The sequence below is a fragment of the Serinus canaria genome, chromosome Z (genome assembly GCF_022539315.1).
Source record: "Serinus canaria isolate serCan28SL12 chromosome Z, serCan2020, whole genome shotgun sequence".
NCBI classification, from domain to species: domain Eukaryota; kingdom Metazoa; phylum Chordata; class Aves; order Passeriformes; family Fringillidae; genus Serinus; species Serinus canaria.
Window position 1 is genome coordinate 53,985,723 of NC_066343.1, and position 26,088 is coordinate 54,011,810.

The window sequence follows — 26,088 nt, forward strand, 5'->3', positions numbered from 1 at the left end:
TCCTACTCTCATACTGAAACAGTGATGCCATGCCATTATAGTCTGTCCTGAAGAAGAAATTAAGTATACCAAAAAAAAGAAGAGGAAATATATTTCAGGAAACTTGAACGGGTATGTGGTGTAGTTGCATTTTACTGTCTGATAACTCAGCCTACAATATTAATTCAATTGTCTTTCTCCAGTATCACTCTGTAGTAGGTAGATAATGGGCTGCTATTGACACCCCACCTACGGGACAAAAAAAATGCACCACAGAACTGTATGTAAACAACTGGCAATTTGTTTACAAAATAATAACCTGCAGCCTTTCAGGAGTAATGTATCTTTACCTTGATTCTGAACAAAACATTTTTCCCAGTACAGCTAGACTGTCAGTCTTTGAACAAGGGAGACAACAAGAGATTAAAATAAATACTCTTAGGAAAAAAAAGCAGAGTTGAGCCATGAAAAAAGACAACTTGTAAAAGTGAAAAATACTTTCTTATCAAGTATGAAAGTTAGAAAATATTTTTATTTATATATGCCTTTTTAAAAGCATATTATTGAGAACCAGCACAATATAAGTGAGAGTGGTCTGACCACAAAATCTGTCTAGTGCTTTAAGGAAGAGACCTGTACTTACCACATTCAAAAATTTGTCTTAACTCCACTGTGCTGCTTGAGCCTTGTGCTCCATACAAAGTTGAGTAGTCCAGACCTTCAAAACAAAATTGATAGGATGTGCTCAGGACAATATTAATATTTTGGTGACTGTTGTCCTGATGCAACATATTTCTGTTTTGTTCAATAAGTACTTACAGTATAAACTAGCAACATTCTTTCACCTACTACACTACAGAATGTGATTTTTTTTTTAAGGCTGTAAGACACCTCTTTGTGCACTCAAGCTGCTGTGTCTGCAAAAAGAGATGGCCAAAGAAGATCAGAGATGCCAGTAGTCCCACATATTCTGTAGAATGGTCTACTGCCAACTGTAAAAGATCAGGACTAGAAAACAGATTCACACTGGTGTCAGAGAAAATATCTGTATATATCACATAATATGTCTAATAATTCACCTGAATTGCTAGAGAAGACATCAGTAAAGTGCTTTCATTTTAAAGATATTGTTTACAACTTTCCTACATCAGTGAAAATAGAGAAGACACGAGGAAAGAGACCATATGCAGGGATGCAGAGCACTGACGATTTAACACTATCAGTGGTGTCTCCTGAAAGCAGCAGCTCCTTATGCACATTTGTGCTAAATACTGGCCCTCCACGTTGTTATCAGCAAGCTTCTACTCTTTCAGGAAAGGCTTACCCTCTTTTAAAGTGCCAGAGGAGTATGTCAGAACCCATGTACACAAGGACAGCAGCCTGATTCTCATTAGAATACCACTTTAGCTCTTGTCCCCCAGCTTAAGACCCCTAAATGAGCAGGACTCATAGAGCTGCTCCTTACCTCACCAGCACTATGAAAGACACATCAGAGAAGATACCAAGAAGACACAAATAGTGCAAAAGAAGTATGACATCGTAAAAGAAAGAGGAAAGCCTCAAAAGGTTGGAGAGACATCAACACAGGAAAGCAGGTGAGGGGAAAAAAAGAATAAAAATAACACTACCTGGCTCACTATAGAGCAGCAATAAAGAATTGGCTCCTGAAGAATAAAACCAGTTCTTGAAACCTTTTAATATTTTATTATTTTCTTTTTTCCCCTGCTTTGGGGTCAAAACATTACTTTTTTCCCTGTGCCACCAACTCAATGTAATGCTGGCAATTACATAACCAACTAAAGGTGCTTACTCGTTAGAAAAAACAAAACAATACCAACCCTTCTCCCTTCCTTTGCAATAATACTTATATTAATTATTAAATGCCATTTGAGGTAAGCTTTGGTTTTCTTCCTACAGTCCAAATAGCTACTAATGAGCAAAAACCAGTGCAAAAAACCTTATAGGAGGTTATTTTGGATGTTAAGTAATGTGATGCATTATCGGCTCTAGAAAGAGGACATGCCAGCTCTGGATCTAGTTCTGCAGTCTTGCTTCACATAAGCAACAGAACGTTTTGGTAGATCATTCTTCAGCCTACCTTTCTTTTCAATTGTCTCTACTATCTTGACAAGAATTGGTGGAGCAACATCAGGAGGTGTGAACTGCTCTGTAAGGTCTGGAAGTGAAAAAGCTGTAAAAAAGAAAAGAAAAATAAGCCAAGCTGCAGATGAATGCAATTACTTTTATGAAAATCATGACATGTAATGCAACAAGTTAATTTTTAATCACAGAACAAACTTGTCAGGGCTGCATGAAAGAACTCTGTACTTCATAAAAAAATGGAATAAAAATTATGACAATTGCATTTTTTATAGCATTTTCTTTCAGGGACCTCAGTTCTAGATTCACTCTCCATATTGTCTAGGAAAAGAAAACACAATAAAAGTTTGCAGTCTATGGATGTGCAGAAATACAATGCAAGTAAGGAAAGAAAAAGTCTTTCTGTCTGAGATATTTACATACACTGTGCACCAAGTAAAGGAGCTATTAAACACATAACTCTCTGTAAGTGCCTGAACCCCTGGGTAAGATGTACTTAAAAAGGCCTGAAACAGCAGTAGAAACAAGTATTTCACACTCATACACAAGCTCAGTGACTCTTGTGCATTTCAATTTTCAAGCATTATACTGTTAACAGTATAGTTTACTTGAAGCAAGAGTTTTCTACGTGGACTGGTTAAATATCAGGAATAAATATCAGTATAATTGGAAAGGGACACTTTGCAGATTCAAACAAAACTGCACACAGGTTTTATACAAAGTCAGTTTTCATGCAATCTGGTTTCTTAATGGAGAGAACATACTCTCAAAAGTATGTTCTGGTTCTGTGAGGAAAGATCTATCTCTAAATACACAATTTTTCCCAAAAGAATAATTCAAAAGTTTTAGAATGGTCCTGTTTAACACTTGGAAACAAAAATGTTTACATGAAGATATTAAACAACTGCCAGAACCATCTGGCATAGTTTGATGGATTATGATTGATAAAAAAATTAATCATTGAAGCAAAAATTGCCATTTGACAAAGCAATGGTGATCTCTGCTCAATTAAACTCACCATGGACAGAGAGCAGTTCTTGAACACACATACACAAAGGTAAGGATATGCATAAATACATATATGCACACCCTCCACCTCTATTTTCAGAAGACTGAAACAAAATTATGATGATAACTATGTAGAAGGAGGAAAAAAACCAGAAAATTATGAAGAAAGTTTTTAAAGAAAAACTTTGAGATTTTATGTTAACAACATAAAACAAATCAACTGAGAAAGAGAGAGCAGACAGTTTTCGCTGGTAATTCACCCTATTTTGAATTACATAACTTCATAAAAATGCAAACAATTTTGCTGTGGTTTAACCCCAGCCAGCAACCAAGTCCCACACAACTGCTCAGGCACTCTCCTCTGGTGGGATAGGGGTGAGAGTCAGAAGAGTAAAAGTGAGAAAATTAGCTGATTGAGGTTTAGATAGTTTAATAGGGAAAGCAAAAGCCACATACAAAAGCAAAGCAAATCAAGGTATTAATTCAGTACTTCCCATGGGCATGCAGATGTTCAGCCATCTCCAGGAGAGCAGGGTTTCATCACTGGGTAATGGTGACTTGGGAAGGCAAACACCATCACTTTGTGCACCTCCCACTTTCTTATTCTTCTCCCAGATTTACTGCTGAGCATAGTGCTCTGTGGTATGGAATGTCTCTGTGTCATTTTTGGACAGCTGTCCTGGCTGTATTGCCTCTCAACTTCTTGTGCACTCCCTGTCTCCTCACTTGTGAGGTGGGGTCTGAAGGAGAAAAGGCCTTTACACTGTATAAACCCCACTCAGCAATAATTTAAACATCCCTGTGCTATTAGCATGTTTTCCAGCAATAATCTGAAATGCAGCCCAATGCTAGCTACTATTAAGAAAATTATTTCTACCCCAGTCAAAACCAGCATAAATTTTAAAAACAGCAGGACAGCAAGGAAGGGACAGGAGTTTGGAAGTGTAGAGAGATGAGGAATGAAATGAAAGACAATAGTAGTAATGGAAGTGAAGCATACTGGCAAAAAGAAAGAAAATTATGGTACCAAAATGATGGAAATACTTTTCTAACCCATTCATAACTGAGGAAATTAGAATAACATCTGTTAGTTGTAACAGTTTAACTTAGGAGGCTACAAGATAGCCATTCAGGAGTTTCAAAGGAGTTGCCTATGCAGATCTCTGCCCTGCTGATGCTTTTTAATGACTTGAGGAAAATAAGAATAATTCCCACAGATCCAAGGAACTCTAATACCCGATCCATACTCTGTAAGGACAAGTAACATGCTTACATGCTAGTGTCATTATAAGTCCTGGAGAAAAAAAAAAGAAAAACCTAAACATAGGCTCATATAATATAAAAAAAGACAGCAGATAGCGCTGTAATTAAGGATCATCTGCACAGTTTTTTAGAAGATAGGTTCTTTCCTTTGTGGAACCTTTGTGAGCTGAAAAAGGCCAATGAGTAGACATAATAAACTCCAAAGTTCTGCCAGATAGTTGACGTAGTATAACACTCCGATTGAAAGCTAAATTCAGTGCAAGCATATTATTTATGTGTATTAATGCAGAACAAGCTACTCAGGGAGCAAGTGAACTTTTCCACTCTTTCCATCTTCAAATCACTTTCAGATTCCATTTAGAACATCTCTTTTATATCTGCTTCATAAACACAAGATGGGTTCAAATGGAAAATGCTTCACTCTAAGTAGCCTCTGCTGAGGCATACTGAAATACAGACCAACAGATTTGCAATATTCAAATAGTTATTTTCAACCCCAAACTATGTATCTATCTTATGATATGGACAAGTCTATTGAAATAATAAACAAAAGATTAGAGTAGTATCAAAGGGTATGCTATGAAAATTCTCAGATTGTGAGATACTAACAGACTCAAGAGAATGTTAAAGTGGATCCCTTACATGGTAGCAGAGCAAGAATAGGTTTTAAGAACAGAGTTTACATATTTTTACCTATGAAAGTAACTTTCTGGTCCCTGAGAGAGCTAGTTACATTTAATTCCTCCCTCTTTCACAACATCAACAAAATTGCATCATCTCTGAACAACCTAATTCCAGATGGAGGCAGCATGCAGCCACAGTCAGCAGCCTAAAATGAAACAGAGGAAAGAGACAAAAAAGAATAGAGACAGAGGATGGATGTCAAAACTGACAGACAGTTGGACCTCATGAAGTGACAGGTTGGCAGTTCAGGGATTGCCTGTCTAGGCTACTGAGCAGCACAGTGCTTTCTTCCATTAACCAAATTGTGCCTTGAAATGATGGCAGGACATCAACAAATACCTATCAACAAAGTCTATTTGGAAAAATTATGCTAATTTCCACTGATGTAGACTTTCTACACAAGGGATGGAGTCCAAGGAAAGCAAAGAGGAGAACCCAGCATCAGGGGAAGAAGCCCCTCACAAGGGGAAGACAATACAGAAAACAGTTTGTCTCTGTAGACTTTACCAAAATTACCTAACCAGAGAGGGCCTCTTCCTGCAGTGTTTTTGGTGCTCCATGCTTTTCATCTTCACTTTTAGCAGAACTTTAGCTTAAAACGAGGTTTGTATCATAATCGGTTACAAATCTCTTTGTTGCGTTCATCAATCAGTAATATTCTTACTTATTGAAAGCATTTTGGAAACTAAGGACTTCTCTTTATATTTACACAAAATCTGTAATATATCTACAAAACATGTGTATGCAAACAAAATGCCACATTGCTTAAAATGAAAAGTTTCCAAAACTTTTCTGCTAGCCTAAAATATGCATTTTAGGAGTTCAGAGGATTTCTGATGTCTCTTCCTCACTTTATCCCATTCCTTTCCAAAACTGGAAACTTATATAGCCAAAGACATTGCTGAACTTTTAGATACGACATGAGACTTCAAGTGAATGACAATCCCCTCCGTAAATACATAGTATGTAAAATATCTGTGTATTTGACTGAAAACTCAGGATATTCATCTCTCTTGTAAGCTCTACAGCAAAAAGACACAAAAAACAGAGAGACACACAATGCCAGATCCAAAACCTGCAGTTATCAGCAACTCCTAAATCATAGAAGAAAACATCTAAGTCACATAGTTACAATGCTTAGGAATGTAGAAGAAAAACATTCACTTCATCAGCATGTTGAAGACAGCATGAACAAATTAAAATCATTTATCCTCCCACCTGTTCTAGGATTCCCTACTCACTGTGTCACCTCCAATATAATTAATGCATAACATCATACTGACTTTTGCTTCAAATTTCCCAACTTTTGGACAAAATAGAAAATTGAGTTTGTTTAAAGGCAAAAGACTTCACAAGATACATGTAGTCAGGAAAAAAATCAAAAAAACTTATCAATACTCAAAGAACTGAAGCCCCTTTATTACATTTATAGAGAAGACAGCCCAGTTTGGGAACAATGTACTTCAGTTTCAAAATGCTGAGGGGAAATCTCAGCAGCTAAACTAAGAAAACTGCACCTAATTTCTGGAAAAATAATTTTTTTTTACTCCAAGAGCCAGAATAGAAGTTATGATTAAAGAAGTTGTGATTCTAGATTATGTGTACCAGGAGAAAACCCAGCATGCATGTTAAGATTTACAGTGGGAAAGAAAGACTTTTTAGATAGGTCAGTTTTAGTAAAGACAACTGGAAAAAAACTCATATGCAACCTGCATTTAGTACCTGATATCAAAGTAGTCCTTTTCTTTGAAGAATGCTGTAGGGCAGCAAAGATGTTTGAAGAGCCAAATCGACTCTAAAGGATTTGAGCAAATTTGTAAATGCCTTTGCTAAAATCCTGTATCAGTTTTTCATTAAAAGCAATATTTTTCTCCAAATGCCTCTGTTTTGTTCTTTTTTTTTTTTTTCCCCAGGGTCTCCAAAATATAATGGTTCTCAAAACTGTCCTCTTTCTAGGTTCAGTAGTGGGTCTTCGGACAGTAAGGAAGCTTCTGATGACACTTGATAAAAACTGGGTATTCCACTAACTCTATTTTTACCTTGCCACAGTGAGAATCAATGAGATGAACCACAAATCAAGGATTCTCTCCAATCTGCAAACTCTTCCTTCGCCGTGTTACAGACAGGACTGAACAGCTCTAAGGCAATGGCAATGTGTGGGAGATGACAGCATACCTTACTTTCGAGGCTTGGCAGCACAGCTACAAAGTGCAAGATGAAACCAGTACACAGCTGCACCTTTTGGAAGGGTTCTCAGTAAAAAGATATAGAGTTAGTACCTGGCAATGACAAGTGGAAATTTAAAGCTGCAATTTGACTTCAGATGATTCTGAGACATATCTTTCATTACCACTAGAAGAAGAATGAAATTTAAAAACATATATAATAAAACCCCTTAAAATGTACAGTATGTACCAATGAAGAGAGTTTCATTTCTAAATAATTACAGGAAGTATATACCAACTCTACTTGAATTTAATTTTGAGTTAAGATTACTCCATGAATGTTCTTAATTTTCCAGAAATGGCATTAAAGTTTGTGCACACATTTTGCGCTTTTGATGACAACACAGTTCTATATAAAAGTCCACTATTTGAGAGCTCAGGTCTTAAGATGATCATAACACTTACGGTGCATGCAGATATACTCTTTATGTTAGTGGATACAACTGTATCCACTAACATGATGATTTTCTATAGCTTTAAACGAGTCCCTTGTTTGGAAGTCATACAATAACTCCAGACATGAAACAGTTTACCAGTACTTAAATCAGCTATATTAAACATAAGCAGATTAATTAATGCAGAGGAAGAAATGCAAAGGTAAGGATCATGGTCAAGCAAGTTTTGATAATGCTCCAACAAGATTAGCCAACAAACTGTAAAGAAATGATGGCTGCTCAAGCACTTGAAATACTTAGGCCAGCAGCACCATCAGCATAATGCACTACCAGCTGTGGACAGTGGGGGGTTTCCTACATATTCAACACCCATGCTTGCTATTGAAAATTCTGAGAAACACAGGAGCTTACTTTCTTGATTGAAATACTATTACTTCAACAGTTAGGTACTCCACTAGGTATGGGAAATGGAATTCAAACAATGTGCCACTATTATTATCATCTTCCTCAAAACAGAATCGGGATTTCAATAGGGATAATGTCTGAATCCAACAGCTTATCAGTATACAATGTTGAATTCCAGTGAAGAAGCATTGGAAATGAGGGCAGTTTGGCAGTTCTGCAGGCCTTTCTGCACGCAGTGGTATGTACTGAGCCATCCCACATACTCCTCCAGGGTGCTGGCTGCTAGTGACTCCCACATATGAGACAGCAGAGCTTGAGGAGATTGTGTTGAGAACACACCAAAAAGCCATGCTGCAGAAACACAAATTCAGACCCTGGAAAAGAGGAAAGCACTAGGAGGTACATCATCACACAGATGACGGCACAACCTGAAGCTTCTCCTGGCTTTGTGGTGGAAGCTGGTACAGATGCTGAGCTTCAGCCATCACAGCCCTCTCAGCACCAGCTGGATTAAGCTGGAGAAGAAAAGCCCACATGAGCTTCACAATACGTCTGAGTGAAAGGAGCCTTACTGACAAGAAACTCTTCTCAGTAGAGTTTGTGAAAGGGAATTCTGTGATCCACTAAACGTTTCTTAACAGTCCAAAAAAGTAGTGAGATCCTGCAAAAAGTTTCAGTACAACAGTATGAAAGGCTAAAAAACCCCTAAACTCTAACTCTGGAGAAATTTTCCATAGAAATCTGTACTTTGGGTTCAGTGTCAGACCAACACAAAAGATAAGTCTAGCATTAATTAAATAACAAAGAGCAACTCACCCTGAGATCTGAAGAGCTCAACCTTGCCTTGACATTTGTGTTTTCAGATAACCTAATTATATTTACTAAAAGAACAATGTTCAGAACTGCCCAACTGCTATTAGCAAAAGGTTTTCACTGGGCAAAGATGAAAGACAAAAAGGTGAGAGTGATAAGAAAGTCAGTGTTACTGTGTGTCTCAAATAAATCAAGGAACAGATAGCAAATTCAGCTGCAACTGTTGGTAGAGAATACTTCTTTTTACCCCTACTGAGATGAATTCATTCGGCTATAATTAAATGCTACTAGAGGTTGAAAGCACCATTTAAAGTGTCAGGAGGAAGAGCTGTCCAGGGCTCAACCACTTTCTCCAGAACTGGATTCATTAGAAAGATTTTAAAACACAAATACCATTCATGGAAAAATATGAGAGAGACTTAGGCATCCATGAATTTGACACATCATTACGAGCAGCTTGATAAATCTGCCAACCATTACTTGTCTCTTACTTTTGTGAGATGTCATCAGTCAGGATGCAGACTCAGAATATCAGAGAAACCTCGGCAGTAGAGAAGACTAGATTCAGGAGAACTGAAGAGAGGTGAAGAGTATTGCAGCACTAGAAAAACAAATGGTCATGCCTACCAACACTATGAGCCTTTGAGCACAGAAGAAGTCCATTTATTATGGAGGCAAAAAATGACTGAGACTCAGAATTTATTGTGATATGAATGACCCCAGAGCTATGAAAAGAAATATGGAAAATGATTCCTGCTAGTGACGTTAAATTACTGGGGTATAACTGCAAAGCAGAATGAAAATATTACCACTTTATAATCCTTGAATATTATGCACCCAGGACAGTCTGCTTCTTCCACTGGCTAACAGTTGTTGGGTATGAACTGGAGGACAAAGTGGTAACTTGATTTACATGTTTCCTGTAACAGAACACCGAAGATTTTAGCCAGGAAATACAGATCTGTACTGAGAAAACAGTTTATTACATCTGCTGTCATTCCTCTTTTTACTCTGTCTTCAATGATGGAACATCTGAATAAAGACTTTCAAGGGCATCAATGGCAATATTTAACCCTAAGGGCAAAACAGTATTCTGGCAGTACACTTTCAGACTTCAAATACCTTTGTAAAGCATTCATAGTTCTGCTGTGATCCTACATCAGTAACACCGAGTGACAACAATTTATCCAAGGGACTTATTCCAAAAGGATGACAACAGCAGCTCTCACAAGCACGATTTACTGACTCGTCAGTCCCAGTTTACTACCCAAAACAAAGCCAACGTCTCCAGATTCCTCTGTGTAAGGTAGGTACTAACAATATAACCCATACAGTTGAAAAAGGGACCTCAAACTGACTTTTATAGAAAAATGTACAAAACTTGCCATTGTGACGCTTAACAGAATAATTCTAGGCAGTCAGTTTTTCAGAAGGGCAAACACACGTATATAAAGACTGGGCCATTTATAGTCCAACCCACTAAATCTAAAAGGGTCAGAATAAAAACTGAATGTTACTTCATTTTATCCTAATCACACATAGTTTCTCAATAAGACAAAGTTACCTGCATAAATCAATGTTGTAACTGAGACCTACTTTGCCTAGATGCTTCCCAGGGTTATCAGCACACATGCAACCAATGTGGCTGATAAAGTATCATGTGCATGGTGACTATGCAGGGAATTTTCAGGGCCAAGAGAACTAATTCCTTTCTTCATCCCAGTTTATAAAGCTGTGCCAGCTACTCTCTCAGAGCTAAAAAGAACAAGGGGCAGCTATATGAAAAGGGGTGAAAAAGTCCTGGTAAATACAGATTAGTACAAGAAAATAATTTGTAAAGAATAGACAGCAGGACTAGGCAGAAAAAAGCACTGATTAGATATTGAAAGTCTTACTCAATAGGATACCAATTCTCTGAAAGAAATCCAGGATCTTTTTACCCTTCTCTGTCACAAAAATGAATACTTGTTCTAGAGCTGCTGCATTAATCAACCAAGAATTCCTCTAAGACAAAGCAAAATGAAGGTAGGGAAAGAAAGAACAAAGAGATTGTGTCCAGCTTGAGGAAAGTTTAGTTGCAGAGATAAGCAGAAAAACAAAACCACAAAGCAACATAGTATAGAGAACTATGTTTCTTTGTAACAGTTTAATAATTTCAATAGTGGCTGATAATCACGTTTCACACTTATTAATTTAATATTTCATAAAGCCCTGTTTCTATCATCAGTTGAAAGGGAAGTGATAATGTCTGTACTGGGGAAGAAACACTGTACATAATATTCTATCAGATTAAATCTCAATAACTTTATGAATTATGAGCTGTCAGACATTTTCTCATCTGCTACAGAACATACTTCTTAGAAATAGAAGCTATAATTAAGACAACAGATGTTCTTTGTTGGCTTCATCTGAAACATGGATAATTTTTTAAAAGCAGCCTATAGTTAAAGACAGTATTCTGCTTCCCTCTATGGGTGAGCTTTTGCAATACTCTTTTTCCAAACAGAATTGAATTTAATGGCTGCAACTATTTACAACTATTATTAGCATGATTAGAAAACATGAGCAGTACTGAGGAAAAAAAATCATTAACTAAGTAAAATGTGCTGGCATGAAGTACACTGCATAATGCCATACACAATGCATACATAGTTTTGCAAAAGAAATTCCCTCTCCCAAAAAGCAAGGAAGAGGTGGGAAAACCACCTGCTTATTCAACTCTTTTTTCAAGGTTCCATGAGATAAACAAAAAGAAAAAAATAAGAAATAAGCAAGAACATAATAAAAGATGTCTTTCTGCTTCTAAGTAGAGGGGGCACTCAAAAAGCTGAGGTGGATAGAGTATGGGTCAGGATAGACTTGTCTGGAGCTGAAAACCAAGCAGGCTAGCACTGGAACTTTGACACTGCTGGCTTCCAGGAGAGGAACATCTCAGCTCCCTCAGATGATTTGGAGCATTGGCACAGCTTGAGGCTTCTCATGCTTTTCTCAGGCGTGGCAGACTGGCGAATAATTCTTTCTTACCCTTCACTCTCAGGCTCTCAGGGATCAACCTAAGCCCTGTGTGACATGCAGAAGCACAGCAGTAATAGTGTTCTCACATTCCCTACCAGCATCACTTTAAACGGAAGGACAGGTTAACATCTCTAAATTTCAGTGCATGATTCTAATGACAGAGAAAAAAAATATTTTAATAAGCTAACACCTGTTTTTAATGTCTTGTGGACATCTGGAGGTTCTCTGCTAGCAGTTTTCAGTCAGAGATACCAGCAGATGAGAGGTAAGCTGTGATGTAGGTACCAAGTTACTGCATCACCACATGCAAGGAGATGATGACAGAGATGACAGAAAGGAAGGAACAGGACAGGGTCAATGAAGTAGCTGAACCTTCAGGATTGCTGTTCCAGGACTAGAAAAGAACTGAGATCTACAAGAATTTGAGTAACTCGGCCTGCTTAGCTCTCCTCAGAGACACTAAATGAGAATTTCAGCTTCTGGCAGTGGTTTGACACAAAATCATACAAGAAGGGTAATATATACCACTGCATGTTCAAGTGTAGTATGGATAGTGGTGGTGTGAGGACAAACAGCACATTCCACTGGCAGCTGCATCTTGTGACTTATCAAGTTCCGGGTGCTCCAATGTTATTATTGCCATTAAACATTCAGATTTTAGTGGTGGTACATAGAAGTCCTTATTAGACAAAATTTTGATAGTTCTCATAACAAAACCTCCCTCACTGGCATTATGATTAACTAAGCATTCCCTTAGAACTGTTGCCAGCTGCCTTCCCACAAACTACCTCATCGTTCCCAAGGATATTTATGCCATGATTTCTATTAACTTCTGCACTCAACGCTTTTTTTTTAACAAAGCAAGAGTGCAAGTTCACTAAAAATATAATTTATTGTCAAGTGACTAGATGTATGCTAATATTTTTACATGGTACTTTTGCTATGGTCACTCTATAAGGAATGAGCAGCAAAGCTCCCTCTGATGCCTGCCATACTGCACAAACACATTAACAAAACTATATTGTAAGAGCATCAAGACCAACACCAAGGTCAAGCATTCAAAACTTAAGACCACAAAGAACAAAGGCTGCATGTGCAATTTCAGTTCATGGTTTTGTCTTTTTTCATGTAATGACATAGAATTTTCCCCATGAAATTACACTGCCCATTTCAGTGCACAAAGACCAGAGCTCTCAAGGGATAAAACTCAGTTGAAGAGCTGAGTATTTTAGTACCTGGAATATTATCCAGACTATACAAGAACACATGGTCATGCAGTAGGCTTATAGTCTCCTGTTTATTTTCCTCTTCAAACTTCAATTTTCTATCATCTCATCTCAGAATGGCTTCCTATGTAAAAGTACTTTGGTCCACAATTTGTTCTTGAATTCTCCCTAGCAAGTGGGATGGGAAATATGTATTTGGTTTTTCCTGGAAACATGGGACACATAGGAAAGAGGCAGTTGCCTATCTTTTGAGGGAAGGAATGCTGAGGTCCATCTCAAGAGGCACTTGAAAATTTTGGTACTGGCCAACCAGTGGAAAGCCACTGTGAGACTATTTCAATGACCTCTATCAGATAAAACTTCATAGACAGAGCAAGTTCATGTGCTGGAACCATTTTCGTTTAAAAAGTAGTAACATGTATTTTAAAAAGTAGTAAAATGTATATGATAGTCTGGTGCTATCCTACACAGACTACTAAACTCAATTCCCTTTCCCCATATAAATGGTGACAGTTATAAACAGTGCTCCTGCAGCATCTGCTCTTTGTAACCAAGACAGATTATGGAGGTGGATGAATCTTCACTGTGAGATACCACAGTCGCTGCAGCACTGTTGTCCCTATCTCTAAAGGATCTTTATTCCTTATTGCTGTGTCCTTTTTTCCAGTAACATAAAGTTTCTTATGCAGGGCAAATGCTGGTTTGTGACAGCATCTCTGCTTGAGGAGAGCAGAATTTAAAGCATATTCTTTTTATTCAATAATCATAATACATAAAAATTCAGGGCAGTATGTTGTTTTGCTCCGAAAGAATGTTTTGTTTTGTTACCTTTTTGCTGTGGAGAAACTAATGGGAGAAGAATGCCAACAAATCCCTGTCAAACTATCCACAGACAAGAAATCTAGAAGAAAAGAATAGGCTCTTCACAGCTGCAAGAAAAAGATAATGCATATTACTATGCTTGAGAAGTCAAGTTGTTTAGATCTGGAAGACTTACATAAAAGAACTGGCAGAAGCTGCTGACAGATAAAAGTCAACACTGCTCCTTCATCTTTTGGGAATTATGGGAAACATTTGTAAGTACACAGAAAGTTAAAAATAATGAGTGTACAGCAGTCACCCAGAAAAAAAATGCAAACAATGGCAACAGCTCTCCAGCACCATGACTTTTATTCAAAAATTGAACGTGTTTCAAATCAAATCAAACATGTTTCCTCCTCTAAAAAAAAAAAAAAAAAAGGAAAAAGAAAAATCAAAAGCTTAGAGCCGTAACTGTAGCAACAGACTACAACAATGCTGAAAGGCAGTCTTATAAGAAAGTAAAACTGGGTTAATCCTTACAGCCATTGAACCATCGGGTGATCTGACACAGATACAGAAACAACATTAAACATTATTTTATTAGGAAAATCCTGGACTGAATCTACAGAGAGGAAATCCCACCATCCTCTTTACCCTCAGATGAAGAATACAACTGCATGTCTATATGTTATAAGATTTTTTGACCCATATCATACTCCTGTGGAGATTTCTCTACATAGCAATATCAGTGTTATTTTCCTATTCCAATATATTTCACACTACTAAGATCCTAAACAAAAAAGATGTCATACAATATCAAGTACATGTACTAAAGATCTCTCTTTCATAAATAATTGTTTGCTCACACTTCTACGCTGAGGTAGCCTTAATTCAGACCTTAGCACTTAGGGAGATGAATTAATTTCATGAATCTTTACAAAGCTGTCAGGGTTCCAACTGGTTAACTAACTTTAACTATCAAAACACCTTCATTTGTGTACTGACCATCACACTGTGTTATGAAATTCATATAGAATAAAACCTATAGGAAGGTTTATAGGAAGTGTATAAGAAAATTGACAATGACAGCAAAGATGGTGCTCGTGAAAAAACTGGCTGTTTTTATATCACCATCTGCAAGTGAAAGATTAACTGAAGTCAGGGTAAGAAGGTATGGAACAGGATTTCAGTCTGCAGTGGGAGCGTTCATTTGCAAAGAGACCAAAACCAAGATATAAAGCCTCTCTAAGAAAACCCATACACTTCAAATCCAAGAAATCCTTTTCTAACCTTTCAGTGCTAAAATGTTTTGTGGTCTAAAACAAAAAAAAACCACCTCTCTCTTGAAAACAGTGGTGTATTGTACAAGACTGAGACTGAGCAAATAGGATGAAATAACTTGAAGAAATATTTCATAAGCGATCTTGGAAGGTATAAGCAACAGAAGGGCAAAACTAGAAAAAAATCTGGTTAAGAACTGACAACATGTTCCTTGTGATCTTTAGCTCAGGTGAATCAAATAAAAGCAGATCTTTCATGGAAAAAATGAGGAAGCAGAAGCTCTTTTTAGGTCCTCTACAAAGACCCAAGAGATGATCAAGAAGCATCCTGATCCACTGCTTCCATTCCTTACTTCAGCTACTCAGCAGATGCCCTATACTGACCTACTCCAGCACAGTGGAATGTGCTGTAGACATTCTCCAACTTGCTTGCAGAAAATTCATGGGTAACAGGATCAATGCTGTCTCTGAACTTAGAGGACTACTAAATGTATACAAGAGAATGACAAGAAAAACTAATGTCTTGAATTTAAGTACTGCTTGTGTACAGCTCTTCTAGAGGTCACACACATAAAACATCCAAATCAGTTTTTCCACCATCCTGCTCCTGCCAAGAAAGTCTTCTAACCCATCCATATCTGAAAATGTAGTGGCACTATCTATCTATATATTTATCTCCATTTCCACATATGTACAGAGCTTAAAGCAACAATCACTCAACTGACTTGGAATGTTGCTTATAGGATGCAATAAAGGAGTGAAAATACATTCCTGACTTGAGCAAGATGTGATCAAACATGTGAAAAGGCCTTCTAGCTATGACTCACTAAGAAATGGGTGGGGGATTGAGAGGCTGAAAGGCTGCTGGCTGACTGGAATAAGTGCTCTTCCACACTGGCCAGCAAGGACTGAGAATTGACTATTCTGTCAAAATGCCAGGTATATCATGCTTGTTTTCCTGCTATCCTACTGGGTGTGCGGTGGTGTAAGGGCTGGGGGAAAGAGAGAAAGAGAAAGAAAGAGAGAGAGAGAGAGAATGAGAGAGAGAGAAAGAGAATGAGAGAGAGAGAGAGAGCAAGAGACAGAGAGAGGGAAAAGAAAGGAAGTCTTACATTTATGGTCTTTTTGTTATTGTGCTCCAGAGGAATCCCTTGATCATTTTGCCAGAAGAAAGAACCTTTTTTTGTCTCTAACAGAAGGGAACACCTTTTCCCCATTTTGTTTGCCTTTTCAATCTATCTATCTATCTATCTATCTATCTATCTATCTATCTATCTATCTATCTATCTATCTATCTATCTATCTATCTATCTATCTATCTATTTAAATGTCATCTATGCCAGAAGGAAAAAGGGTATCTCACTCCCAGAAGGAAAATCATTACAAAAGAACCAGTTCCCTGCTGAGAACAGAAAAAAGAGGAATACATTAATTTTAAACTGACCTGATTTTTCTAAAACGCATATGACTCCTTGTTTTTAAGCACAGTTCACATGAACTGCCTGCATGAAGCTGGAAAAACTTGTCTCCTAAATAGCTCAGATGTGACAACTTCAGAGAACTTTACTGAGGATTTTACAAGATAAAGCTCCTCAAAAATGGCAGGAGACAGCTGGTCTAACTCATCTAAACTCTGCTATGCTACCACCAGCTACCTATTTATTGCAGGACCTATTACCTCTCAAAGGATTCTAGTCTTTCATGGTAAATGTGCCACTAGTAGTCTCTAAAATATTTTAGATGTGTCAGTATGAGCAATCATCTAAACTGTGGCCTTATTTAAAGGGAAATTCCCTTTTATTTTTGCTTTTTAGGTGGTTGGGGTTTTTTTCAAATAGCATGATCTTGATCTCTCAGGGGAGCCAGCCCTTCTGCTTCTCTTTTTCTTGTTTCAGTACATCAGTCTGCTTTTCACCTGTCAGCTTCCCATATTTCAAACCTTGCTCTCAAACTGAGAAGTAAATCTTAGGAGACAGAGCAAGGTGGCTGGTTACTCTATAATGGCATTCAGGTAGGAGTGAGCAACTCAAAGAACCAAGTCAAAATGCTAATCTGTGTTGTCTGAGGTTGAGGAGCAAGACATCATGAAAGTGCTAGGCCACAGGTGTAGACTTCTCTATCTACACATACTCAACTTGTTTGTCTGCTGATTATAAAACATTGCAGGATAGTTTTGTTCTAAACTTGGATGCATAAAGACCGGGTTGGGGGGGTTATTTCATTTTTTTCCCAGAATAGCTACAAATTATATATCACAAAATTAAATGCAGAAATTTAACATATACTGTGAGGCAACAATGTAGTTTTGAGCCATGCTAATAAAGACAAGAAAAAAGTTTCATAGCCTATTATAGCGGCCACTTATGTCACAGTCTGACAGTGTTCTGTAAAATATCCAAAACAAGCTGTGATGGTTTTTAAAATTTGAGTCAGAAAATAAGCATGGATTAAAGATTTCTGACAAGCTGCAAATAGGTAACCAAATAATAGTTAGCATGATAGAAAACACAGTATTTTTCAGAATATTAACTTGATACTGAAATAAGAGAATTTCATGTTTTTACTTCTGCATGGCTATCAAACTGAGCCCAACAGAACAAATTGGAACCATATTGAAGTCTATTTTTTCCTGCTGGCTTTATAGCTTCCCCATGCTTTCTGCACATTACACGTTCCCTCTCTTTTGCTCTCAGCATTTGGACTCTCTCCTTCAGGCATTCTGTATTCCTGCCAGCCAAAGAGCTTTGCTTTTAGTAAGTAGATCTGCCAACTTAAACACCAGTCTCCTAAGGCAATCAAATAATGAAACACACATGTATGTACTTGTACATAATCTGTCAAATACCTTTCTAGCCCACTACAAATGATTTTTGCAATCTGGGGTTTTCAGAGGAGCATGCATTCATACATAGTTTTCAAAGATCAAATGCCATGGGTCTCCAGAGTTCTCTGTCTTGTTTGTACACTCAAACATAATGACCCTGCAATTTCTATATTAACATCTAGAGATATGAAAAATTAAAAACTTAAAAACAAAAAGGTTTTTGTGCAGAAAACTTCATATGGAGTAAGTATATCCTTCAATTTCTCCCATTTGGCAGAAATTTCCTGCAAGACAGCATAGATTCCTCCACGGTAGAACATGTTTCTTTCTGTTTCTAGTGCATCTGGAAAGTTAATGAATAACCATTCCAGGTGTCAAGAATATTTTTCATACCTCCCCCATTACTCATCTGTCATCCACACTTGATGTCTTGACTTCCACTTTCTAAACTAGTGTTTTCTGAAACAGGAATCTAATGTATGATGCTAGCAACAGAGTAACCCAGGAAAAACTTTGAACTTTGTCATACTGGGATAAAATTGCGCTGCTGCACCTCTTGATTAAGCAAGGTTGCATTTTACTACGTGACAAGATAAAGATGGGAGCAAAAGTGTCTTTCAAGGAAGCAAGTTACTGATTAGTATTAGAAGAGCAAAAATCAAGTTTCAAGAATGGTAATTTACTATGTAATGTCACCATTTGCAAAAATTCCTGTGTTGTGAATCACAACTATGATACAACAAAAACCCCTCAAAACGAATAGAGATGCACCATAAAAACCCAAAGTAAGAGGTGCTTAAAACATATGTCACTGAAATGTTCTATTGTGAGACATGTTTAACATGTACAACAAAGTACTGAGAATTTGAAACTCTGGATTTGCAAAATCATGAAACAAGTAAGCTAACACTAAATTATGTTACCATACATGTTGAATCTGTGCATTCATTTTCAAGTAATTATTTTGATTTCGATGCTTATATTTGGATTCCAGCTGGTGCAGGAAGATGTGTTCCACAAGGAATTGTTTTGGACATCCAGTACATAGTAACTGAAGCCAGACATGGAGTGAGGATATGGTACTCACTCCCTGGGAGAAATAAAGATTTACAGAGTCAAACCTAATCCATTTCTGGTTCTTGGTTTTATTCATCTCAATGAAATGTAACTCCTAAGGTTCTCATATGTTGAGTTTTTAAGAGTTACTCCCCAGGTTCACCTTTTTGAAGTGGCCCTCCTATGGTGAAGAGATTAACCTTATGCTATCTTGAAGCAGTAAGTTTGTTTGTTTGTTTTAAATTGTTTGGTTTGTTTACCTTATTCCTTACAAGAACCACTGTTGTGAGCAAATCTTATTTGCTCACAACAGTGTCCTAACAATGAGTTAGTACTTGTCATTATGAAGTTCTATGAAACACTAATTAGTCATGTCATTGGAAAGAGCACAAGTATCGATGAAAAAACCTGTTTCCAGAGAGAAGGCTGAAGGCTGTGAAGAACAGGTGGCTTAATAACACGAGCTGATCAACCTGAATGAAACAATTTTATTTCAGTGAAGACCTTGAAAAAAACAAAGCAAGAATAAGTAGGGGAAAGGGTAGGACAACTATATCACTAAAAAAAAATTGCATCAGATGGTATACACTGAAAGAAGTTGTACTTTTATGTATAAACACAATATTTAGATGCAGTTTTGAAATCTTAATGTTCTCCTACTGTAGTGTGTAGCTCACGGTCTATACACACATTTATCAAGGTGATAAAACTCTGTATTTATTCTAAATATAATAATTTGTTACAGTAACAGAATATACAAATAAAACTGTCACCATATCACTTCCTCAATTATAAGAAACCCCTATTACTGTCACATTAGTTACCCAAACAGGCAGTCCTAAGGAAGACATCAGCTGTGCCAAAGTATCTATCACCCTAGAGCAAATTTTTAACATGTATCAGTGAAGAGTTCTGAATATATTGAATGAAAATAACCTGGTGAAAGTAGTTTCTATACTGTCATCAACAAATACAATTAAATATATGTAGTTTCCCAAATGAAAACATTTTACTTCTAAATTCACAATTCTTACCATGTAATGGATATTAAAGGGATAAAAAGTTAAGTAATCTACACAGAATATGTACTAAAAGAAGCAGTTTGGACTAATTAGTAACAGCTTTAAATTAATGTAGAAATTAGGAGCTCAAAACAGGAATAACAGGGTGAAATTACATGCCCTACCTTAGCCCAGGACCACAGAAGAGATGCTCACAAGAGTTTCCCTTACTTGTATTCAAAATTTATGAAAGGACAGTCAGACTCTGCTCTTTACGCCCATGTTTATGGTGTAGTATTTCATGTACATTCATATTCTATGATTCTGGTATACTGGAATCTCTTCCAAAAGGAGATAAGATTTATGCTCCAAACCCTAAAGATACTGTGAATTTTGCCAAACAGAACTAAGATTAAGAACTATGGGATTTTTCCCAATGCTGCTAAATCTTGACTATAGGTCTGATCCTGTTCGTTTTGAAGTCAAGATGGGTTTTGCCACAAATTCAAGGGAAAGTAGAATAGTAACCTATGGCTTCTTGTATGAACAAGTCCTTGAAGTAAACAAAAAAAACCCCTAAATCATATACAGCATTTTTAAGAACATCAGTACTTTACAATAATTTTTAGTTTGCATCCAAAAGGATTTTGAAGAAAGGATTTTAATACTCTGTTTAGAAGAGAGCAGCTCACATTAACAAGTATGGGCATGTTCCATCCAAACTACTAGACAATTTACCACCGTATTTGATTGACTGGCTATTTAGTTCAAACAGACATTGAGAATTAAAAAAAAACAAACCACACAAACCCCCCCAACAAAACAACCATTCTCGTCTAATTGGCATGTTCTTACTGTGTCATAATAAAACCCTACATATTTGTCTTAGAGGAAACATCTGGAGAAAAAGCATAACAGTTGGTAACTGTCTTCCCCTTTTTTGATAAACTGTTCATGCAATTCAAAGTCCTGCATCCTAAATCACTCTGGGAGGCACCAGAAGCCCACTAGCTTTTTCAGTGAAGGTTTTAATATCAAAAATAGATGAGACTTTCAACTTGCTAAGAAGCAAGATTTTATGCTAGTTGTTCTGTAGTAAACATTGTTCAACCAGTGGTTTAATATAATACCCAAATCCTGACAATAATGGAATTGTGAAAATATCTTATTTCATGTAGGGGACTGAAGTTTTTACAGGCTACCAGAAACTTTTAAGAGTTGTAAGCACTAAATTTGATCCAAGAGGTATTCAGAAAAACATAGAAGTTGCAGGGAACACACACTAATCTTTCAACCAACAGTAATTAATTATAAATACAGCAAAGAGAATTCAAACATTTAGAATGTGTTCCTTAAAATTCTATCATTTGACCAGGCCAGATTACAAGAATGACTAGAAAAATTTTTATACCTAGAACAGGCTTTCATTGGAGCAAAAAAGCCCTCCTTAATATTTTTCTTATTAAGAAAATTTCTTATTTAGGCTACTGACTAGCTACACTATTCTGGCTTCAGAAAAACTGAGTAGATTTGAACTGGCCAGAATATATTCTAAATTGTACTTAAACATCTGTACAGATTTTACTCCAAAGTACCTAAAATAAGCCTTCACAGAATACCCATATACCAGCAGAAACTGAAAGGCCAGGTAACAGATCACACCTCACTGCACCCCATCGTGTCCTGGCACTTCGCAGACCACATCAGGGAAGATGTCTCTCATGCATGTACCAGTCAACTAAGAGCAAAGGAGGAAATGATGGAGGGCTTTTGCCATGGTCTTTGTTGCTCCTCACCTGTACCAAGCAGCTGTGTCTTGGCAAGGAGACAATTCAAGGGTAAGGCTGAAAACACAAGAGATATTTTCCTGCTCCGTCCACCATGCGCAGCACATGAAAAATTGCAATGAAAATAGCATGAAAAAATAGCACTAGAGGATTGGAATGTGTGCTCTCAGTGCTGAACACCATGTGCAAATACAAAAAAGACTGAAAATTTTTCCCCTTAACTGCTTATTTCTGGAATGTTCCTGGATAAAGAGATAATGAAACCACATACAGCTGTGCAGCCTTATCTACCATGATGCATAATTAGTGGTTTCTTTCATTAATTCCCTAATTTAAGTGCCTTCATCTACCTCCAGAGGAAGAGGACTGGGAAATAAAAAAGTAACCTCACAAACTAAAAAGGCTTCTCCTTGAGAGAGACTGCTGGAGGAGGTGTAATATGCTTTCAAACATCGATTTGCAGGGTACCATTCAAAAGTTTCTTTGTGGAGAATAGTCCACCATGCATATCTGCTATCTACCAATGTTATGCAAGCAGGATGAAGAGATCTTGGAAAAACAGTGATAGCATTGAAGTTTTCTCTCCTGACCCCAACAAACAAATTCCACTGTTATATCTGTAAACAAGAGACACAAACCTGGTGCAGCTATGCCTTGTGCTAGGTTGTCGTGGTAACTCAATCCCAGCAAAAACCAGCTCAGAGGTGCATTCCCTCTCAGACTACAGATCTCAGGCTGCGCTATGCTTCCTTCCTTCCCAGGTGGTGAGCAGGAGGCTATGGAACCGGAGTGGTCAAACATGCTGCACCCAACAAATACAGCCCCAGAGAGGAGAAAGAGCAAGGTAGAGACCACTTGAATGAAATGTTCTTGAATGGAATAATTTGGCTTTTTGCCACTACCTTTACAACTTAAATTGTGCATGTGCTTTACAGGGAAGCATCAAAATGTTCAAGGAAAGCAGAGTAAACTTTGTTTTTCTAAAACACAGACACTTAAAAAAAAAAAAAAAAAAAAAAAAGGCAAAAACCCACAGACAAAAATTAACCCCATCTATATTACTGGGAAGATACAATAGCTGAGCCCTAAATGGACTCAAAGTAAGTGCCATTCCTGCAAGATGTCTCCCTTCTGCAGGAGCATCTTCCCGTCACATATGCCACCAAGTCATTTGCCAGCACAGATGGAAACTGGCCTGTTTATACCTACCAAAGGCAGATCTTTCTTCTTGCCCTCAACATCCACAACCTCCAAAGAAGAAATTATCTCAGACACTGACCTCTGGGAAATGTTCTAATATAGCAAATGATGAGGAGCATATACAAAGAGACCTAGTGGATTGTATGAGAAAATTGTCTGACAGCTAACTGAACTGTTAAAGATATTTTTCATCATTCATGTCATAGTTTACATAATAGTTTTGAAGTACAAGATAGTCTCAAAAGATATTTTTGAAGTGCAGAAACCATATGCAATCACATCTTTCCCTGGATCAGGGCAGTAGTGAGTTTTTGAAAATCTGCCTTGAGGATCTTGTTACCTGAAAAGCCATCAGCTTAAATATAATTTTTTTAATGCTGTCTTACATACAAACTATTTTATAAAGTGGGTCAACATGTGAAAATAAGGAACAAGATTTAGGTGCAATTCTTGTGGACTGCAGCACACAGCATTTATAAAAGACTGAACAAAAAGCAGTCATGTTAGTACAAAAGGTTACACCTACTAACACTTTATGAAAAAATTTCAGGCAATGTCCAAGGATGCAGGCATTTCTACCACACAGTGGAAAAAAGAAAACAAACAAAAACAAAAACCCTAACAAAAAATCTACACATGCACCTTCTCTTAATGAAACTATCATAAAATAGTATCACATTTTAGATGTATTTTGCTGAAGACATGAACAAAAGTTAACAACTATTAACCAGAGTTACTACTGATTGGGTTTTTTTTAAAGCCAGAAATTCTAAGTTATCTCAAGCATTTAGATTCTTACCAAAGTATTCTCAGGACTTAATATCCTTCTCCAGTTAAAATAACCATGTCTTTAATATTGTGTAATTCCCTTTGTCATTCTTAGCTATGAAAATAAAGAAGTCCTTTGTATTTCAGACTTCAGATTGATTTCATGGATGTTCATCATGGAGAGTGGCTTTGGTAAGACGCAGATGTGAAACAGTGCACAGCCAGCTGCAGTTACAGACTTGTGTTCTTTCACACAAGAAAATCTGGATGCATATATGGCATCACACAACGATTTAAGCGGGCGCAGTTATTTGCTCGGGGTGCTGAATGATCCATTCTTGGCAAACACTTAGTACCATGTATTGCTAAAATTCACAAACTGATGTTATCATATGCAAGCCTAAGTAAGAACTATTTGCTAACAAGTGAAGGTTTTTCTCAGATGTTCCTGGATCACAGCTACAGGACCAAGATGATTCCAATGAGAGGTGTAGGCTAATTCACCTTTGCCATGCCTTACATCTGCCCCAGCTTTCATGTCAGCACAAGGTATTAGCAGACTAAATTAGAATAAAAGAAGGCTAAGAAAATGTAAGCAAAGTAATTCAACACAGTGCCACCTTTGTAATCACAGAAAGGCATATTAAACTCAGTATGACACAAAACTGACAAATATTTGTTACAGCATCTAAATAGGAGTGTCTTATTATTTCAGCTCCTTAACGCAAAAGTGTGTAAAATAAGGCCTTTAAAAATTTTTTATTAGATTAATTAGACTGTTACAGTCAGGAAAAAAAGATTCCTTTCAGTCACACAAGCCTTTTCAGTCTAAGATCACCTTTGAGGATTAAAAGGGGGTTCTGTGTACACCAAGTGATATTTTTTTCATAGGAACGTCTATTTTTCAATTAAAGTACTATTTTAAAAAGCTTTTTCTCACTTTAAATTTTATCCAGTGAGGATAAAAGTGCAACATGGAAGACTCTGGGTTTAAAGGTCCTTCCTCCGTCTTGCTTCCTTCCTCCCGTACCAGCAGGTGGGGCCACGCATCAACCATGAACGTGCCCAGGCCCTCTATCCACGTGCGTTCGTACTCGCACTTGCAAAGCCTATCCCTGTGCTTCCTGTGGTGCTTACAAAGGCTTTTGTAGTTATTATCAAGCCTGATATTATTGCTGTGAAAAAAAAAATGCTCTATCTCACTTCAGTGGAGCTTGCAAAAATCTTTGCCATCATCAGTGATAAAGCAGCTGGCAAGGACTCTTGTTTTCAGATGCATGGACTTTTCTGGCAGCTAGAAATTTGCCTAGAAATGTTATCACAAGTAGCCTGCAAGGCTTTATGGCAGGAACTTGCCCCATTTCTCAGTGCAAGTCAAATTCAGCTGACGTGAAAATTCATGACTGCAACGAAGTTCTGACAACTGCAGCAGGGCAAAGGCTTATACTCAAACTGGTTCTAAAAAGAAAGAATTCAAGGGCTCTGGCTTAATGGTAAATATATTTACCATTTGTATTTGTCATGAGATAGTGACTCATCACTTCGTCCCATAATTTCCTTTTTCCATTTGCCCAAATCAGGCAAGATGACTGTTTTCTTGCCAATGGAGGCTCTAGGTTCACCACATTTCACTCACTCTTAAGTCCCTCAATACATCAATCTAAATAATTTTCTCAAATGGATTGCTACACTGGCTTTATAGCAAAATTAAAGAACCAAATCCTACAACACATTCAGTTAAACCATGCACAAACGGTTTTATGCCCTCTGTCAGTTTGGAACTCTATCAGATATTGCATAACCTGGTTGGTGAAAGGAAAGAGTTTCCAAATGTTATGTGTCATTATCTTTGTGTAACTTGCTGATCTGTATCTGTTCTAGGAGAAGACTGAAAGAGAGCTTGGACTGTTACTTTAAAAAAAAAAATCTGTTTTATAGCTTCACCACAAGAAGGAAGAGCTTCAGATTATTTTTAGGCCCAAAATCAGCTGAAATAGAACAAAGTGTCAACATAAACAACCCTTTTAAGTTATACAGGAAGTTACAGGAAGTGCCAAAACATCAAAACAGACAAATTATTCATATAAAGTTCTGGTCTGCCCTTCTGCAATCTCATCTTCATTTCAAAGTGAGAATTTAGCATTCCAAGTTAAATCTGTAGGTATTTCAGTCCATCAATCAAAGCTTTATGCTGCAAAGTCTGCTTAAGATCAGCCTTCACAAAACAGGTAGGGAAATTATACTGTATGAATCAACTC

The 26,088-nt window shown here is 37.2% G+C and overlaps 1 protein-coding gene and 1 long non-coding RNA gene across 3 annotated transcripts in view; one reads left to right on the forward strand and one right to left on the reverse strand.

Moving 5' to 3' along the window:
* Nucleotides 1-26,088, reverse strand: part of PIK3R1 (phosphoinositide-3-kinase regulatory subunit 1) — a 60,029-nt gene that overhangs the window by 24,409 nt on the left and 9,532 nt on the right. For both annotated transcript variants that reach the window (XM_030236744.2, XM_009098174.4), the window contains exons 3-4: nucleotides 2,078-2,170; nucleotides 623-697 (exon numbers count right to left, since the gene is read on the reverse strand). In XM_030236744.2, the coding sequence (XP_030092604.1) occupies nucleotides 623-697; nucleotides 2,078-2,170 (168 nt within the window). The remainder of the gene's footprint in view (nucleotides 1-622; nucleotides 698-2,077; nucleotides 2,171-26,088) is intronic.
* On the forward strand, nucleotides 16,034-24,022 carry LOC108963295 (uncharacterized). The gene is made up of 3 exons (XR_001991987.3): nucleotides 16,034-16,133; nucleotides 22,624-22,706; nucleotides 23,978-24,022. It is a non-coding gene; the product is annotated as an uncharacterized LOC108963295 (long non-coding RNA).